Raw genomic sequence first — 19899 nt, forward strand, 5'->3', positions numbered from 1 at the left:
CAGGAGCAGGGGATGTACAGAGTCCTGGGGTGCCCCACGGCTCTGCCCGATCACCGAGCCCCGGGCTTGTAGGAGATGGAAAGGATCTCTAATAGCTGGTTTTGATCATTTAGGGGATACCAAAGTCTTTTTGCTGCCGTGCTGTTGGGCAGTTTTCAGTGCAACCCCTTGAGCTCCCCGCTCGGTGTGTGGCTGTTGGTAAACTGAGGTACAGAAGATAGGGAAATATTGGAAATATTTTGCAGAGCAGACCCTTTTGTCATTCCCTTTTCTCCTTCATTCCCCGGAATAAAGTGCTGCTTTGAAGTCAGCAAATCTTTCAGCCATTATTACCCTGGATATTCGGAATCAAGAAATTAAGAAATACGATATAAAGGAAGGGAAAATAGCCATTCGTAACATTTTTCAAACATGGTGAGTTTATAAAACGCCTACCCTGGGCAGATCTTGCCTGCTGTGAAAGGTGCTGCTGAAGGCAGATTGTGAAGGAATTTCTATGAAATCCCCTGGTGCCCAGTGCCCCCAGTACCCTCCTGGAGACACATCCCATGGAAAATGGGCTCGTTGGGCTGCCCCATCCTCCGAGCACACAGGACAAGTGCCAGACTCTGGCAAAGCCTTCTTTCTTTTTCTCTCTGTTTAACTCCATTAAAATGGAAGATAAAAAGGCTGAAGCAGGGATCTAAATCTCCCAGTTACATCTCTCACCTGCCCCCGAGCACCAGCAGCACAGGGCAGTTTAATCACTCAGTGCCTTGCGTTCACTCCTGCAGCACACAGCTCTTGGAAACCTGTTGAAATCTATTACAGACCTTTGATCTTTTCCTACATAAAGGTTTTTCTGTAGGGAGTAGATGGGATTAAGCAGAAACAATTTTGCCAGAGAACTCTGTGCTTTTTCCCCCCTCTTTCTCTGCTTTCTTTTAAGAAAAGTGGGGGGAGAAAAAAGACAAGATGCTAACAGAAAAGACCCTGACAAGGGCTTGGGATTTTCAGCTCCTGAATGGAATCCATTTTGTCAATCAAATTCAGCATCTATCAGGAGCAAAGTCTCAGCATGTGGCAGAAAAATCTTGCAAACCCGAACTGTTAAATATTTAGGGCAGATGACAAACAATATGTCATAATATTTGCAGAACTGCATTTGCTATTCAATGCACCATCTTCCTTAAAGTGCTGATTTTTGGAGGCATCAACACAAGAATGAGAAACAATCAGTTGACTGCCGGTATTTGGTTACATTGTAAATGAAGTGTAGGATTTAATTTGGATTTCTTAAGTCTAATATTATATGCTACATGCCAGGTGGGTATTAACATTTATTAGCTGGGGCGTAGCAATGAATATTTAAGAAGAATGTAATTAACATGCGGCAATTCTAATTTTAATTGGGTTGAATTTTTATTTCAGACTTCATGCCATTGCAGGACACCTTCTATTGCACAGTTCTATTTCCAGGTAAAACAGGAGCAAGTAACTGGCAGGCGGGGAGGGAAAATGGGGACACTGAATCCCCCGGCCTGCCAACCGGCGCCACTCCAGGCTGAGCACTCGGAGGAGCGCCGGTGGTCAGCGTCACCGCTCTGCCTCCGCGGGGTTCATCCCGACAGCAGGTTGCGTGCTTAGGAATGAGTTCCGGCTCCTTAATTTTGGGACAAGGTTCAGATTGGGCACAGCTGCTGGTGACAGGGGTGGGTCATCGGTGAGCACCTGCGCTCCTGTAGCGCCGCTGGCCACAGAACTGCCCGCTCCTGTTCAATGGAGAGGGCAGCTTTCTGCCAAAATGGAGCGTTTCTGGTTTTCAGTGCTCTGTATTTGGTTTAGAAGTTTTCCCAAATTAAGCACTCAGAGCCACTTTGCACCAGCAAAGGTGAGAAGCTCAGCAGAGGCCCGCGTGCGCCAGTGCAGGGCAGGGACAGGGGGACAGTCCCGCACCGAGCTCCGCGGCGCAAGATGAAGACAAATCCTGAGCATTTCATCATCCTGCACTTTCTGCTACAAGCCCAGTCAATCACAGACACGAGCCTGGATTTATTTCAGCTGTGGCCTTGTTTCCCTGCTTCTTATTTCGCTTGAACCGTGCGCCAGATGGACATCGCATATAACACCAGATTACACCGCAGAGCAATAAAACACAATAGAAAAATGTACTTACAGCTGTGTTGCCTAAACCCGGCATCGTACATCCTTAATAATTTTAAGCTTTCAAACTTTTTTCTTCCTCCCATACATTACAGTTTAAAATGTGCTCATAGCCCAAAGCACGGCTGTAAAAATGACACCTGAGCGTGCCTGATTTATTCCGCCACCCGCCATTTCCAGGACAGCTCTGCTGGGTGAGCTTTTGGGGAGGGGGTGTCTCGTCTCGCTGCTTGTGCCCATCAGGGCAGTGACAACGCAGGGGGTGACGGCCCCGGGGAGCACTCCGGTGGGCACATTTGGCGATCAGACTCAACCTGCACCCGCGAGCACGACCAAACCCAGCTCTTCTCCCCCAGGAGCGGGGGCTATCATGAGCCAGAGGCAGGCACAAACACTGGGATTTAATTCCACGCTGGTGGCAACCCGTGCGCAATGAGAATCTGAACTGCTAATGAACCAAAGTGAGCGCGTGGTGAGGCATCTGATAGCAATTTGCACGTGGGTAGCCCCAAACTTCCAAGATCGATTGTTCTGAGAGAGAAGGCAGCTTAAAGCCTAACTGCTGCCCCTGGGGGAGCCCTTCTGTGTCACTGTGAAGGACACCGGTGGTGGCCGTCACCGGGCGCCTTCCGACAGCTCTTCCCCATGGGGATTTCTGGGGCTGGCACCCAGCGACCAGAGCCGTGCACCCGGTGCCGTGGTGCCACGGTGCACGCAGTGGGACCAAAAGTTTCTTGGCATTGTCACTGCTGCATCTTGGTAGCAATCCACTCCTCGGAGAGTATGGGGACGCATTTTTGTTTTAATTAATTAACTGAGCCTGCGTAAAAAAAATAAAAATGCCCGTTTCATTTTAATCATGTATTATGCAAATTAGAAATGTAAATATCATTAAGAAATCTGCTGCTAACTTAATTTATTTCTGCTGTAGCACTGCTGAAGGCCTTTGATCTCAGATTAGCGCTTTGATCCGCTCGCTTGGTCAGGGTTACGCACTGCTGCTGCAGTAAACGCGCCGCCCGAGATGTAAAACATGCAGCAGCAGTGGCTCGCTCGCAGAGCACACGATGCCAATTAGGTCGTGTGAGCTGCGAACTAGGAGAAGTTCACTTCCAGAAGCTGCCACCAGCACACGTGTGTGCAGACAGGAGCCCGTCCCCACCCCTCTGTCACCACTGTGACAGCCCCCAGGGTGGCGAGGACACAAATCCCTGCACACCCCAAGGAGGCACCAAGTCAGATGCGTCCCGTGCGCCGAATGTGCAGGTCCTCTGTGAGGGCACGGCTCTTCAGAGCATCCCTATCTGCTTTCCATTACAAAACAAGGCGCCATATTCCATTAATTTCTCATTTAGTGTGAGTAAAGTGCTGATACATACATTTTAGCTACAGTGCTTGTAATCAGTTAATTTAACGAGAAACATTAATAATGTATTTCTGTGCCACTTGACTGCTCGTCCATTAACAGCTTATACATAGGAGAAGAACGCCACCCCTAGTGCCATGAAGTACCTAACACAGTGCAAACGAAATCAGGTTTTGCATATTTTATATCAAAACGGAAAAAGAGGGAGGCGCCGTCCCTTGGGAGCACAGACTTTGGAATGGATCAAACTACTGCCATGGGCCTTCTGCCCTGGCAGGCAGGACAACCCCTCCTTATGGGACACACATTCTGCATATTTCATTTTCTGCTTGAATTCATTTCCTTGGCATTACTCAGCAGATACCTGGCTTGGCATCCTGCCGCAAAGCGTGGCTGTCTGAGGTCCTGGGGTGTGACTCCCCGCCTGCCAGCCGGCGGGGGCTCCCCGGGAAAGCCCCGCTGCACGGGCAGCAGCCTCGGGGCTGCGGTCGCAAACCTCAACTCTCACCTTTGCTCTCTTTTCTTTATAAAAAATAAGCGTGATGCACTCAGGAAGCCTGGACACAGCAGCTGTGAGGTCGGTGCTTGTCCCAGGGTCTGTGTCCTGGATTTCCATCGGCAGCCCCGAGGGAGCAGCCTCCGTGGGCAGGGGCCGCGAGCCGCAGCGGGCAGGCTGCTGCGGAGGGGCGCCCTGGCACGCGCGTGTTTATGAGGCCTGAAATTGCTTTGGATACTCGGCTGTGTTGCATCACATTAAGCGGCGCCACGCTGAAGTGACAAGGCTGATGTATGATCAGGAGCAGTTTAAGGGGATGGGAATTCAGATCCTGCCTCTCTGTCAGAATCAGAAACTGATTGATGGACCTAAGGAATTATTTTCAGTTCCTTTGCCAGAAGGTTTGTTTCAATAAGCCTCGAGGGCTGCTCACTGCATGTAGCCGAAGCTGGACCGCTTCTGCCTTCACCCTGCATGCTCTGACCGCAGGAGCATGCCATGGGCTGGGGGCAGAGGCTCCACGCCGGGCATGGGGAAGGTCCCCGAGTGAGCGGGTGCTGGAGGCTGGGAGCTCCTGGTGCCTCCCCAGCACTGCCCTCCTCTTTCGTCAGCTTGGAGGCTGATTTGGTTCCTGTCTGGAGCACAGCAGCTGGCATCAGCCCCTGGCTGAGCAAGGGAGCAGCTCCAGCTTCGGCTGCGCTTTGGTTCTGGAGCATTTTGTAGCAGCAGCTCCTTGGGGAAAAGTGGAAGGAGATCATTTTGAGGGAATAAATCAGTTGTTGCTTTTTTTCTTCTTCTTTTGTGTTGTTGTTTTTGTGCGTCGGTTTTATTTGTGCGTGCTATTTATTGCCTTCTGGATTCTCCTGTTTTCACTGCATCGGTGCTGTTGTGCGTGAGACCGCCACGTGCTGAACGGGCGGCCGTGGGGAGCTCCTGCTCGATTCCCAGTACCCAGCCTCGTGCTTCTGAGATCTTTCCTTTACCTCCCACCGATGTGGTCTCATTTCCCTGTATCAGCACCACCAGCGGCCCTGGAGGAGACGTGGAGCAGCCCAGTGGGATCTCCCGCCCTGCTCATCCTGCAGGAGGAGGCACAAGTACAGGTCCCATGTGCTAACGCTGTCCCCAAACCAAGCACATCAGAGAGGACAAATTGCCAGGGCCCTGCTGCTCGAGAATAAAGGCATTTTGTGGCCTTGGAGAGAAGACACAGAAAATAGAGCTCTCTGGGCACAAGAGCTCGGTAAGAGGAGGCAGGAGCTCTCGAGTCTCTGGAGGAGCTGAGGCTGGCTGCATCCTCACTACGAGCTATTTCAAAACAAGTATTTCTTCCAGGATGTCACATGGAAAGAGACTGTCAGAAAGCTGTCTAAATGTGTTAACAACACTGTCAGCGGGGGAGAGAAAAGTGTTATCAGAAATAGTTGTTCTTCAAAGCTAAATAACTCCGTGATTTTATAAGGAATAAAATATAAGAGATCACACCGCACACCGAGGGCTGCAGGAATTTTCTTTCTGAGAAGGAAGCTGTTTGTTTTGTTACAGAGGAGAGGGGACAAAGTGAAAACCCAAAATACTAAAATACTTTGACTTTCTTGACTTGGCTTTCCATGGAGCTAAAAATAACCGGCTGCACTCAGCCTGTGCGGTTGCAGCTACGGGTAAGGGAAATCACGAAAAAGGATTTCCAGCCCGCTGACCGAGGCTCCCGCCAGGGCCGTCTCAAAGCTCGTCCAGACGAAGACGGGAGGGGGACAGCAGATCTTTGCTGGATGCAGAACATTTGGGCCTGTTCTGATTGCCATCAGGGGGAATTTTGCTGGGACCCGGGTTTTACCCTGGGCAGAGGGGTTCGCCTGGTGCTGCTCAGCCCCTGGAAGCCTCCCTTCCCGGTGGCTGCCCCTCTGCTCGGTGTCCAAGGGGCCGTCTCGGGCTTTTGCTTCGGATCCGCAGTCTGAATTTTGCAAAGTCCCCACCTCAGCACCACTGTCAGTGGTCATCAAATCAAATCAAATCAAATCGAATCAAACTGAATGAAATCATACAAAATAATAAGATGTGAAGTTGATTCTAATTAGTGTGTTTTCTCATTTGCGGATTGACATTCTCTGGAGAGCAATTAGCCTACTTTAAAGGTAAAAGACAAACACTTCTTCAACGTGCCTGGCGACTGACGTCTAAAACCCAAGAAGCCAGAAGTAACAACGGAGAACACACACAGGTTTCCACTGCGAGGATGGCCTCAGCTTGTCCTCCCCGTGCCTTCCCCCATCTATTTTCCAAAACACCAGCGCTGCAACGCTTTGGGATCCCAGTTGGAGGAATGCAGAACAGATGACACTCACCACAGATGTGGAGGAAAACCAGTATGGTCCCCCATCCGATAACGCTGGAGCCTTTTTTTTTCCCCCAGGCTTGCTAATGACTGTCCCAGGTCCTTGGCTTCCCAGTTCTCCCAGTTCTCCCAGCAGGGACCACGACGTGCCGTCCACCTGCCGACCTGCAGCAGCACAGCCCTTCTTTGCTGCGGGAGCAGCGGATGCGTCGCAGCGCAGCGGAGGACATGAAACGCACAGCCTTCGGGTTGCTGTACAGTCCCAGCCTTCAGATCTTCAATGAAGAAAACTTCAAACGCCTCCTTTTGCCTTTTTTTTCCCCCCATTAAAGCAGTGGGCGCCGAAGGCTGCGGCAGCCGTCTGTTGAAGCGGGGGACTTGTACCCTCGTCTGCCGTGCCCAGGAGGGATGAAAGGCTCTGGGCAACCTGCCCTCGTGGGAGGTGTCCCTGCCCATGGCGGGGGGTGGAATCGGATGATCCTGAAGGTCCCTCCCAACCCAAAGCACTCTCTGATGACATGAAGCTCGCCGGCACACGTCCTGCCTCACGCCTACACGCCTGTCCCACCAGCTGGGCTTTGGGGTGCCGGGGGGATACTTTGAAGTGCGTGGCTCTGCTGGCTTTCCAGCGCCAAAAAGAGGAGGACGGATGACTTCAGCACCAGAAATGTAAAAGCAATAACGACCGATTGCATTTGATAGTACTCTGCCTGGGAAGATATCTAATCTGGACTGAAGCTTCTTCTAGAAGGCTGATTCCCAGATCTGGTTCCTGTTGTACTAACTGCTGCACATACATGGCATAAAATGAAGGTTTTCAGGAAGAAACATGCATGCAAACAAGCTCAACCCTAAGCTGTTAAGCCTCAGTGCGTGTCCAACAACCTGTGGCGTTGCAGGATGGGATCTGTGGGCTTCCCTGACTGGGGAAGGGAACAGCACGGTCCCTGCCTGCACTAAGCAGGCAGGCAGTGCTCTGATGAGCATCAGGAGGACGTGGCAGGGCAGTGCTGGGAGCTGTCGGCGTGTCAGACCTCGGCGCTGCCATCTCTTATCTGCCCGCGGAGCGGAGGTAAGGAGGACAAGGGAGCTGTGATGTGAATAGACAAAGAGGCAATACCGAGGAAAGGTCATTAGCACCAGCCCAAGTGAGCAGAGGCAATTCATCTCCCAGGCGTCGGAAATAACTTCCAAAGCAGGGCGGAGGCAGGAACGGTTTCGAGAGAGAGCAACAGCAGAGGCCCTTCAGTTTTACTATCTCTGATGAAACTTGTTTATAGGTATATAAAAGTAGGACTGTTTTGTTGTTGACTTTTTATAGCCCATTGACTTTCTGTATCTCACCAGAGCAAAGCCCCGGGGAAGTTCCTGGCGCAGCCCCACAGGCGATGGTGCTCCCTGGGGAGCACAGGGAGGGCTGCAGGCGTTTTGCAGCCCCCCAGACTTTCCCCTGCTGCCACACCGAGTGCTACATCCCACCCGAGGGCACGTTTCAGAGTGTTGGAGCATAACGGTCTGCACCACGCCTGCACCACGATAGATGCGGTTCTACCTCAAAGCAGATGCAGTCGCTCCAGGGCACCAGGGCGCATCCGTGCCCCTGTCTGGGAGTTCTCCACCGCAGCCACGTCCCCTGCCCCTGCTTGGCCCCGCTCCTCTGCTCCTTCCCGGCCCGGAGCTGGCACCAGCGGTGCTGGAGAGAGACAAGGAGACAGCAGCACAAGGGAGGGGTGGCTGGGCCGGAGGGCACAGGGCGCTGTGCCCAGGGCTTCCTGCCTGCCGCAGCAGCGGGTGAAGGCGCTCCTTATTTCTTGGGGAGCATTCATCTTCCTCGGCTGTGTAACTGCTTCCCTCCCAGCAGCATCTCACCACATTTACTGCCGATGGATTTTTGTGATTAGAAGTGGTGAATTCAGCGAGAATTGCCTGATGTTGTTTGCTGAAAAAAAAACAGCAGGTATCTGATGTCTTTTGTTTCAAGGGAAAAACGGGTTTCTGCCTGGAAGTGTGAAGGCCTTTTTGTGGACTTTTAAAAAACGAATCCAAAGCAAGGACGGAGAGAGAAAAGGCTTGGCTTTCCTGCGAGCTGGTGGGAGCCTGAGCTCCCTCTGCTTTCACCACTGTCAAGGAGAATCCTTGTGTGTAAATACAACTGGGGGAAATATTTCCTTTAAATAGTCGCAGTGTCCATTTTGAGGGTGAACGTACAATTTTCAGAACTGGTGATGATTTCACCGTGCTAACTGAAGGGCAAGGGAGGTGTGTTTGCCCCGACACCTTTACAGCAAACTGCCTAGCTTCATTTTAACCGTGGTCGGTTGTGGGGCACAAACTGATGCCGCGTCCCTCATCCTCTCCACAGCACGAGCTGATATTCCCCATTTTGCTAAAATGGAAGAGCTGCAACAATTATTTTCATAATTAGCTGGCTTTTCAAATTAATGCCAGTTATGCTATGTAATCATGATGAAGATTATGCATTAATCAGCTGTTTCAAGCCGGTTATTAGGCTCTTTAAATAATGATTGCAATGAGCAGATCTGAAGGAGAGAGGCAGGAGCCAGCGAGGAAGGGAGGCTGCTCGCGGCGCGGCGGCTGCAGCGCGAGATCTGCCATCAGATGCTCCCCTTCCCGCCGCGCCTCCGAGAAAAAGAGCAGTCTGTTGCATGCGGTGGCTGCTTTTAACACCTTAGCAAATGCCAGAGATTTCACATTGTCCCGCTATTTTCAGCACCCAGCAGTGTAGCCAGAAATATATTGCTCGTGCCTGTCTGCTCTCTCGCCGCCTGGTACTAAATTCAGGCTATTGGGTGGCTGCACAGAAAATCCTTCTCTGTCGAGAAGCCTATTACATCCAATTGGATGTCTGGAAGGTGAATTTATTTGGGCTCAAGCACCAGTAAGCCCCATACCCAGCCCTTCTGTATCCATTATCATAAGGCGTGCTGCAAAGCAGCCCTGCGAGCTCGGGGCTAGGAGGCTGCCCAACACCAGCTGCTTGGGAATCAGCGCAACACAACCCTGTTATCACTTCAGGATGATGCTGGAAAACAAAAAATGTTTTGCTAAGATGTTCTGGACAGTAAAGCTTCGTACAGGAAGGATGAATCTCATGCTCACTTTATTTCTGTTTATTGTTTCTGGTGTAATATTGAGCACGAACCTTCCCTACCTTATGAAATTTCGATGAGCTACCAGCATATACAAACACTGACGTGGATGAATCATTTTCCGTGTGCCAGTCAATAACCAAATGTTTCAGCATGATACAGTGAGAGTGAGGCACCTGGACAATTTTTCCAGGCCCCTGTCTATATTGCTAGGCATTCTAGATTAAAAATGAGGTCATAAGGGATTTGTTGAAGATCGCGTGGGATTGAAAGGGGGCTCCAGAACAAGCACCCAGCCTCTTTTTCTCTATTCTTTCCCTATTGCCCATGTTAGTACTGAGATCAAAAACATTTCTGCCCATCAGAGACATGCAGTGAACAACTCAAACGTTTCTGCATGTTTATCAATGGAAATTAAACACCACGCTTTACAGCTGGGGACACAGAGGCACAAAGCGTGCAGAGAAGAGGAGGGAAGCAACCTGCCATGATCACAGCGGGCGCTTCCTACAACTTCCCTCGTGTCCTCACTGTGCAAAATGCCCAGCGGTTGGTGCTGAGGCTCCTTCAGCCCCGGCTTCGGGTGGGTTCCTGTAGGGGGTACCGAGTTTGGCTGCTGACAGAAACGTCAGCTTGCCTCTCATCACAGTGGCAGCGTTGGCTAACGCCGAATTGCCACAAGAAGTATGGCTCACGCCTTCTGGCTCCTGGAGGAGGATTCCTGCGGTTGCCTGAAAACTAGGAGGGCTGACTAGACATCTGTTGTCTATAACAAAACATTTTAGGACTACCTTAAATCGAAGAGGAAGATTTTCTTTCTGCTAATGAACCCAGAGACCATCTGTTACCAATTGCACTTGCTTATCTCGCTCATCCATTAATTATTTTGGTTTACTTTTTAATAAGACAGAGCAAGGTTTATGTGTCTTTCCGTGGTTCTGGAAGGGGCACGGGACTGTGCCGACGCAGAGACAAGGACGTCCAATTACATAATTTACGCCTGCACTGAGTCACTTCAATTAGACTGGCTGTCAGTGGGGAATTGAGGACAAGACTTAGAGACACGGAGCCGAGAAGCGCAGCAATCCTCCGACATGAGCTTGTTGCCCTTGGGGAGGTGCAATGGCATTAACAGCTCTCGAACGCTGGGAAGCGTGCATTCAGGATGTGCATTACTGAGCAGAGAAGCTGTAGGGTTGGCAAATTCAGAAGTCTCTGCTGGTCTGCGTTACGAACCTGGATAAGCCAGCAGCAGGAAGGGCAGAAGATGAGAAGGGCGCTACAAAGGGCCCCAGAGCAGCCAGCAGGGACAGGGGCAGCTCTGCACGAGGGGGCCCTGAGCACGGCCCCGCAGCGTCTCCGCAGCAAAGTTGGCAGTCTGAACACTGCCGTGAACCAGCACGTAACAAAACCTCAAATGTTTTCATGTCCTTATTCAGACGGGGACACGTCCTTGTTCCGCTTGCAAATGTCACGGGTCCAGCCAGGGGTTTTGTTGTCCTTGCGACACAAGGGTTTGAATCCAGCTTCCCCCGGCTCACTCCTGCCTCTCTCTTGTCTTCCAGGAGGAATCTTTGAGTACGCAGATGGCCCCAACACCCAGGTTATGAGTGCCGAAGAGCAAGCCTTTCGATTTTCCGCCAATATTATCAACAGAAACAGAACCTTGCTGCCTAACACAACGCTCACCTACGACATTCAGCGGATACACTTCCACGACAGCTTTGAAGCAACCAAGAAAGGTAAGAACACGGCACACGCCTCGCAGCTTTGTGGTATCTGTTCAGCCCAAACCCACGTGGCTTGGCTCGAACCCAGCACCGTCCTGCTCCGCTCAGCGCTCCCAGTTAGAAGTCCGCCCAGAGGTGACCTTCCCGAGGCACGTTAGTACAAGGGAACGACCATTCTCTCCTTTTTCCTTTGCAAACCTCACACAGCTCCTTTCAGCATTTGCTTCTCATCCTGAGCGAAGGCCTGCAGGCCATGCCTGTGCTTATTTTATTGTATCCCCGGCAATTTGCACACCCCCGGTGCAGGAGGTCTGTTCTCCTCCTAGCAGACCGTCCCTTCCTAACAGCAGCGGCACATCTGAAGTGCCCTGGGTGAGGTACCGGAGGGGAGGGCAGGAGCAGGACCGCACAGCACCGGCATGACCTGGGGGCCCGGCGAGCCTGCTTCTGCTCTGGCAGCACCCAAAGGTGCTGTGGGAAAGCTCCGTGGTAGCTCCCAGTTCGGAGGGAGGCTGCAGAGGGAATGGAGAAATAGTCCGCTCCTGTGAAAAATTTGCACATTTTTTTCCCCTAAAAATGCCTCCAGCCCTAACTGCAGTTGTTCTGCTTTAATTTCTCAGCGATAGCTTCAACGGAGCCACGGAAAGCATTATTCTGCAAAAAGCAAATTCTATTAAAAGTGACGGGAAAATGCATTTGTCAGGGCGATGCTGATCAGCTCCGTGTTCGCACCAGGCACGGCCCTGCTGGCTGCGCTCCCTGGGCAGCCCCTGCCCTGCTGGCGCTGAGCTCTAATCACTCCCTGGAGCACACGCAGCTGAGATCAATGGCAATACTTGCCTAAACACGGCTCAGGTCGGGCGGTGTCAGTCCCCCGAGGACGTTTCATCCCCGCGGTGTGGATGAGTGGCCCCAATCGTGGCTCAGCACCACGCTGCCGAGGAGCGCGGCGGTGCCGGTGCCGGTGGCCCTGGCCCAGGCTCTGCTGGCTGGGAGCATGGGAGGGAGGGGGACACCAACGGGTGTCCAGCAATAAATCGGGAGCTGCTGGGGAGCTGCAGGAAGAGGCCGAGGAAGGAAGAATGGGCAGACAGCCTTCTGAACAGGAGCAGGAGGACGGAGATGTACCTTGTTCATGTTTCTGGAGGCTCAGCTCTAGCAGGCTGAGCAGCATTCCTGATGTGGAACATCTCCAGCCATGGGTCCAGAGCCTCGCCTGCCCTCCTCCCTCCCTCTTCCCGCCTCTCTTCACTGCTGTAATCACCCAGTACCTGTACTGCCCTTAGTGCCCAGGAGCTTGTCTGTCCGTCCGTCCAGTGCCCCCCTCACCCCCAAAGCTGCCTCGTGTTTCTCTGACCGCCTCTTCCCTCCTCCTCCAGCCTGCGACCAGCTCGCCCTCGGGGTCGTAGCAATATTCGGCCCGTCCCAAGGCTCCTGCACCAACGCCGTCCAGTCCATCTGCAATGCCCTGGAGGTCCCCCACATACAGCTGCGGTGGAAGCACCACCCGCTGGATAACAAGGACACTTTCTACGTCAACCTGTACCCCGACTATTCTTCCCTCAGCCATGCCATCCTGGACCTGGTGCAGTACCTGAAGTGGAGGTCAGCCACCGTGGTGTACGATGACAGCACAGGTAGGCAAAGGGAGTTTTAAAGGAGGAATCCAGATTTTTTTGTTGTTGTGGGTCCCATTTAGGAACTTTTCTAAGAAACCCTTTAAGGGGCAAAATGACAGCATGTGCAGTAAACCCTGGGATCCTTTCTGAAGCATTTTATTCACAGCCCGCTTGGGAAATGGGTAAACCCTCAGCACCAGCTCTGCCAGCAAAGGGTCAAGGGGAGGATTAAGTGTCTGGGGGCACGCTGCCCCCACCCTATTGTACGGGGCACCGCCGTGCCCCTCCGCACCAGCAAAGACCCCGCTCTGTGCCTGCCACTGGGGATGCAGTTTCCCAGCTAAAAGCAAAAGCAGCTCTGGAAAGTTTTTTCGTTTTCTGGCTAATTCTATAAAACACAGCTGACAAAGTTTTTCACATGAAGAATGCTGTTGATACTTAAACAAAGCAAAGTGCTGCACAGCACTGCAGATAAAAAGAAAGGGGGGAAAAAAAAAACAGGAACAAAAGACACATTGGGTAGCCTGTCCAACCTAATTCCACTAAACCAAATGGTTTCTTTAGGGGAGGGCTGATGAGAACACAGTTTGACATTCCTGTTTTGCAAATGTGGGTCACAGTATGTTCCCTTCATGGCATATTCTAATGCATTTCTTCTACTATGCACAGGGACATGCTTCTATTTTCCTCCCTGCAATAGGCATCTGCTGAATTTCTTCTTGCAACATTAGATACCAATAATTCCTGTGCAGCTGCATCCAGTCTGGCTTTGTACCTTCTGCATAAAATAGAAATGAATTCTGAGGGCAGCAAGACAGTTACAAGTTGTGATTAAGTGACCGTTATGAACTATGCTATTCATAAATCTAAGTGCTTTTTCTTTTTTTTTTTTTTTCCCTTTCCTGTTGTGTATGGTAAATAATGTGGATTTTAATTTGTTGTGTAGATGATTAACACAGCCTGTCCTTTCTCAAGGGCATATTGCTAAACAAAAAACCGGCGTGATGACATAGATGGCAGAGGTTAGGATGGATCTGCCGCTCTCCTCTTCCTACCCAGTGCAAGGACCCCAGCTCTGCATCAGCTGGGTGCAGAGGCAGCAGGAAAATACCAGGAAAAGCCAATCCGCCCCAGAATAACCATTCTGGAAGTCTCTGTGTGTGTTTTTTAATGACTGACACACACCTTTACCTTGCTAACTGTATAGCAATGGCCATGTGAGGGAGAGATGAAAGTCTTGATGCCTTCCGTACAATAACCAGAAGAAAACCTCATGCTCTGCTGTCCCGTAACGCTGTGCCCTTGTCTTTGTGCCATGCCCGAAGGCCTGATTCGGCTGCAGGAGCTGATCATGGCCCCGTCGAGGTACAACATCCGCCTGAAAATCCGCCAGCTGCCGCTGGACACGGACGACGCGCGGCCGCTGCTGAAGGAGATGAAGCGGGGCCGGGAGTTCCGCATCATCTTCGACTGCAGCCACCTGATGGCAGCTCAGATCCTCAAGCAGGTGAGCGGGGCCGACGGGGGCCATGGTGGGGGCCATGCTGCTGGCACAGGGCAGGGGACAGCCCTGGGGGTGGGCGTGCAGACCTACAGCTTTCCTTTCGGGTACGACGGGTGATTTTACTCCTAGACCCCGCAGCGCAGCCTTTGAAACCAAGGGCTGTCTTATTGCAGTCGGGAAGGAGGCACCAGCGAGCACTCAGAAAGCAGCAAAGTCAAGGTTAGGGTTATGTCTCGGCATCCCCAGCACGAAACAACCCCAGTCCCGTCCTGATAAGACAAACACTTCGATATTTCCTTTTTTAAGAGCATGAGCCAGAGCGCAGGTAGCGGGCTGCTAATAGAGGTTGTGAAAGAAACCAGCCTACGCCTTTTTGATCCAAACCTGCCATTTTCACCGAGTGTAATTTTCCAAGGATACGACTGGATTTCTACACTAAAAAAAAAAAAAAAAGTAGATTTCAATGAAAAAACACATCGCAGAGAGACAGACCCCTGGAAAGAAGGAGCAAACGTCAGGGGAGCAGCCGTTGTGCCAGCCCCGCGCCCCCAGCCCGTCCGTGGCGCGCAGCCCGCGGCACTGCCCCTCTGCTCCTCTGCCCTGCTGTGTACAGGGGGGGACGAGCTCCAGGCCTCCTCTGTGGCTGCTCATTTAGCCCCACACGAGCTGTTTAAACGCTGATTTTAAATCTCTTCCCTCCCTTCTGTGCTGCTGCATGCCCCAAGGGTGTGACTGCACGCCGTGCAGAGGGGCATGGTGTAACAGCTTCGTTTTGGTGCTGGGCGCAGGGCTGTGCTCATGGTCCTGTGCCTCGCTGCAACAGGACCGGGTCAGCACGGGGAGCGGCTGCGTGCCCCAGGTGCTTCCCAGCACCGCGTGCAATTCTTGCACTTTAAGCCAGATGTCAGTGATTTTCCGTTCACTGGCCTCCCTTCCGTCTCTCCCTTCTGCCACTGGCGTTTTTCGCAGACCGGGAGGTTTGCAGCTCGCCCCAACCCCTTGGACCCAAGTGCCAGTACACTGCGGGGTCACTGTGAGACAGGAAAATGGTCTCAAAAAAGGCTAAAAAGCAGCCAGAGGAAGAGCTGCTCCGAGCAGCTCAGCAAGACGCTGCCACACAGATTAAATAAATCCCCTGAAGGGCTGAGAAAGCAAGCATGTAGAAAGAGACTTCTCCTGCAACCTGCTTGATGCAAAATGAAGAGAAATCAGAAAGCCTAGGAGGGATTATTAAAGAAAGCAATAGAAGGGACTCATTGTCTCCTGCCTATTATTTTAACATGCTGGCTGTGTTTGGTGCTGTTCACTTATTATGCGGTTTATTATAGTTTATTGTGCCATCTGCTCTGCTCGGCGTTGCAAGCACAGAGTGCGGAAGATGGAGGAGAGGGGGGACTGAAGGGAAGGGACTTCTCCCAAGTCCTTCTGGCTGGTTTGGGCGGGGGGGCAGTTCAGGACCCACAGCCATGGATTTCTGCATAGCAATATTACACGGTGTACACAGAAAAAAGAAAAAAGTCAAATATTTTCAGAGTTTGGGAAGCTGTACAAACCCAAATCGTGCCGCGACTGCTCTCTCTCCATATCCGTGCAGTGTTGAGGCTCTGAGCAGCACACGACACAGACCCCCTCATCTCTGTCACCCTCATTTGCTGAAGAATTAGGAAGCTCAGGAACCTCATCTCCTAACTTTCTCCCCAAATGAGAGAGACACACCTGGAGCAGCCGCCTTCCCTTGCAGAACAGCAGGGGGGGGCCAGGAAAAGGCACTTCCAGCCCCGACCGCCGCTGCCTCCTCCCGCTGAGCCTCGCACACAGCCCGAGCCTCCTCCCTGCGGCAGAGCAGCCTGAGCTTGCTTTGTGCTGGTGGAGGAACAACGACACGCAGAGATAAACTGAACGGCAAAAATGTCAGGGAAAAATGGCCCGGCACTCTGTTTGTCCCAGAACCAGCAACCCTTACACACCAGGGTTACCCCCTGCTTTTTGTAGCCTCAGTTAGCTCTGCTTCACTCAGCCTCTGGTGTCGGCTTCTCCCAGGCACGACCCGCGGAGGTGTTCTGCTGCCTGCTCCCGTGCAGTGCCGACGGATGGCAAAAAGGGCTTGTGCTAAAATTCCCAACGCTCGGTACTGGATTTACCTTTAGGTGACATAAAATGGTTTGAGCAACTACAGCCACCGTTCACGAAGGCAGCTCCAGCTGAGCACACAGGACCAAGCCCGTCCAGCTCTTGCTCCCAAGTAATTCAATGGCAAACTCTCCCAGAACACGAGTGGCATGCAGTTCACTGGTGATGTGGACAGTGCTTTGAAACGTCATGAGTCCAGGAATCACAACCCGAGAGCTGGCACAAAGATGTGCAGACATTGCCGCGTCCAGTCCGGGTTCCTTGGAGACACCAAACAATTTCACCCTCTTAGACGCACAAATCATTACAGAAACCCATCAGAGAGCTACACCCGCTCATGAGGCCCTCCCAGGTTACCTGTGTTTCTCTAGCCTAGCTCATTTTTGGTCACTTTTTAATGCTTTACAGCTGTTCTCCAGTTTCCCAGCTTCCCCGCTCTCCTTGGCAGCTGTTTCCGAACAGTTGCCGCACTCTGCAGTGCACAGATGTGCCTGTCTTAACTTTAATGGAGCTCCCGTTCCCATCCTGGGGCTCGCCCCTAGCTCATCCACAGGTTTATCATTTATTTATTCCCCCACAAACCCAGATGTCTGCTGCACTGCCAGTACGGGGAGCTGGGGCTTGCTTCCCCCAGCAGCACCGGAGCGCGCGTCTACCTCCGAAACGGCTCCGCTGGGGAGCCATCGCCTCCTGCGCTGGAACCTCAGGAGTTGCTGGGGGTTTCACGGCACCTCCCCGATGGCTCCCGTGCTGAGCTGTCAGCGAGCCCCAGCTTGCTGCACCCAGCTGTACAGGGCAGGAGAGCCCTCGGACGCAGTTCTGTAGATCCATGGGCACCGGGCTTTCTAAAAGATATTTCCAGGCCAGGAAACAAGGGGTAAAGACCCGCTCCAGCCTTACAATTTCTAGGCTTGTAATCTCGATCCTTTCCTTTCCCCATGTTTTTGACATCCTGCTTCTTTGCAAACTGTCACTTCGTTCCTCGGAGCTAAATTCTGCCCTAGTAATTTTAGCAAAAATACAAGGGAAGCAAACATTTCCTGGGGGACTTGAAGTTGCTTTCCCATCAGTGGAGATCTTAAAGCGGTCTCGCATGCGTTTTCTCCAGAAAACAAGCTCACAGAGCCAGCATCACAGTGCAGACCACGAGCATCTCCTGCTGTAGCCACCAGCCTCAAGGTGACCTGCTCCCAGGCAGGAACCTGTGCCCGATGTGCTCTGGAGGGTCTGCACGAGGTAACCCAGCCGGGGACCCTCTGGGCCGTAACGATTTGTGACAAACCCCACAGATCACAGCGCGTTTATGCAAATCCCAGCAATCTGCATGAGCAGATCCGTGTCGGGCTGGAACACGTGGGGCTTGGTGTGGCCAAAAGCCCCCAGGAGCACGGCGGCGTGGCCGAGGGGGGTGAGACACCCCCGCTCCCCTCCACTTCTGCTGGTCTGCTGCCAGCCAGGCACTGCAGGGGAATCCGCCTGCAGGACTCAGGAAGGACGGACACACGGACAGGAGTCAGATGTACAAGCTGTAAGGACAGACACTGAAGGGGAGGGGATGCAGAGCACCAGAAATACAGGAACTAAAAAGCCTTTCGCTTTGCTTCTAGCCTGGAATCCAGCTGCTGGGCGTCTGGGTCTGCCTCCCGCCAGACTCTCGAGTTTTATTTTGCATGGCTGGTGTTATATTCTTGTACCCACTCTTACTAACCTCCTTTCCCTGCTCTCCCCAAGGCCATGGCGATGGGAATGATGACAGAATACTACCACTTCATCTTCACCACTCTGGTAAAGTATCTAATCGGTGCAAAGCCCTTTTACCCTCGCTGGTGAGCCCATGGGGGACGAGGAGGTGCTTGGAGGGGCCGGGGAGCAGGCTGGGCGCCCATCCTCTTCTACGTGCACTGCACGGCTGCAGGGCGTTACTGCGGGGAGGGGGGGAAACAAGGGGAAGGGGACCAGCACCCCAAGAGAGGTGAGAGCAGGGCTAGACTCAGCTTTGGGTTAAAACCAGACAATTTGGTCATCCCAACTCCACCACCGCAGCCCTGCCTGAGCACTTACTGCGAGAGGCTTCAGTCTCCGCTTCGCTGCTCTTGGACTGCTCAAGCCCTTTGGAGCCGCACAGATTTGCACAGATGCAGGCTTTGGTTTTATTTCCCCTCTCGCTCATTTTGGTTTCAGTGCAGCTACCCGCATGCTGAAAGATGAGCATACGGGTGAGTTTGTGAGGTTGTAGATGGGATGGGATGGGACCACGTTTCAGTAAGACCCGGGTGCGTGTTTCTCTGTGCTCATCTTGGTCTCCCTTAAAACCCAGCACCAGCCCCACCGTGGTCAATAGTTCAGTACTGCAGGTTTATTTTGCATGAGAAGAACTCAGCTTGAGATTAACTCCACACTCATTAAACACGGGCCAGTTCTTCTCTGACACCAGGAGGCATTTTGGTCTGGGTTTTTTGGCATGCCACTTTTGTTTCCATTTAGGATGCTATTGTCTGGTATACTGTTGAATTTTGTGTGATTTCAAAAATCCAATTTATCTTTTTGCCTTTAGGAAAGAAACAGACTAAACTAACCCCTAAAAACTGCAAAATTTATTTTTCAAATGCAAAAGACATGTTAATTACCCCTGCTGCCATTATCTATTCCAGGCAGCTTTAAGCATTTCCCAGATAACCTCCTATTAATCAGCCCCAGCTGAGCCTAGAGTACATTTCATGTGTAGGTACAGCCTGGAGGTGGGGAAAAAAAAAGAATTATAATAAATTAATAGATAAGCAATCACAATTAATGCCACTTTCCTGAAATAACAGTTATACCATGGGAAAGATATTTTAATCTGTCATTCCTTAAGGCAATGTTTTTCTAGCTTGCAATGCATGTGCTGCAGCGTCTACAGTACTAGACCCATGGGGTGCTAATGAATTAGTCTATTATGTTATACTGAATGTTTCTAAAAGGTCCCTAGTCAATACTGAGTACAGTGTATCAACACTTGGCATGAAATGCTTCAACATTTTGCTAGGCAGCAAGACTACAGTTCACTGACTTCAACGTGATGAGCCCTACCGCAGACTGTCTGCCGGAGCAAGCCTTCTGCGCCCGCACCTAACGCACGGGAGGTCCTATAGAGTCCCGAGCAGTGAGAACCCCCTTGAGCTCAACACTTCTGGGAATTTCCCAGCAGCTTGTGAAAACGAGTCCTTGCGAACCCAGGAGCTTCCCTAATGCCTGCTGTCACTTCTGCTGCGAGTTAGGGAGGCAGAAGCGGGAAGCAGGAATCGCCTCCCAAGCCTGGGGCTGCCGAGAGCAGAAACCACACGCCCAGCCCTGCTTCTGAGCAGGCACCGAGGTGGGAGGGCCTGGTTCCCACTGGCGCTGGTAGTCAGGCATTCCTGCGAAGCTCCTGAGGCTCACAACATGCTTCCTGCTTCGGATGCTCAGGCACGATGAACTTCGGCTCGGGA

At 52.0% G+C, this 19899-nt stretch overlaps 1 protein-coding gene and 1 long non-coding RNA gene across 4 annotated transcripts in view; one reads left to right on the forward strand and one right to left on the reverse strand.

The window, feature by feature from the left end:
• The window catches only part of LOC310886170, a 228797-nt gene that overhangs the window by 86022 nt on the left and 122876 nt on the right, over positions 1 to 19899 (reverse strand). The window lies entirely within an intron of this gene.
• Positions 1 to 19899, forward strand: part of GRIK3 (glutamate ionotropic receptor kainate type subunit 3) — a 141247-nt gene that overhangs the window by 47222 nt on the left and 74126 nt on the right. For 2 of the 3 annotated variants that reach the window (XR_014575198.1, XM_083810352.1), the window contains exons 1-4: positions 6047 to 11191; positions 12559 to 12816; positions 14124 to 14305; positions 18164 to 18217. Coding sequence is in view for 2 of the 3 variants with exons in the window: in XM_083810352.1 (XP_083666478.1) it covers positions 10615 to 11191; positions 12559 to 12816; positions 14124 to 14305; positions 18164 to 18217 (1071 nt within the window). In the remaining variant the exon portion in view is untranslated. Of the gene's footprint in view, positions 1 to 6046; positions 11192 to 12558; positions 12817 to 14123; positions 14306 to 18163; positions 18218 to 19899 lie in introns of those variants that run through there. The other variant, XM_083810353.1, reaches the window with a different exon arrangement.

The sequence above is a fragment of the Anser anser genome (assembly GCF_964211835.1).
Source record: "Anser anser genome assembly, chromosome: 24".
Lineage (NCBI taxonomy): Eukaryota > Metazoa > Chordata > Aves > Anseriformes > Anatidae > Anser > Anser anser.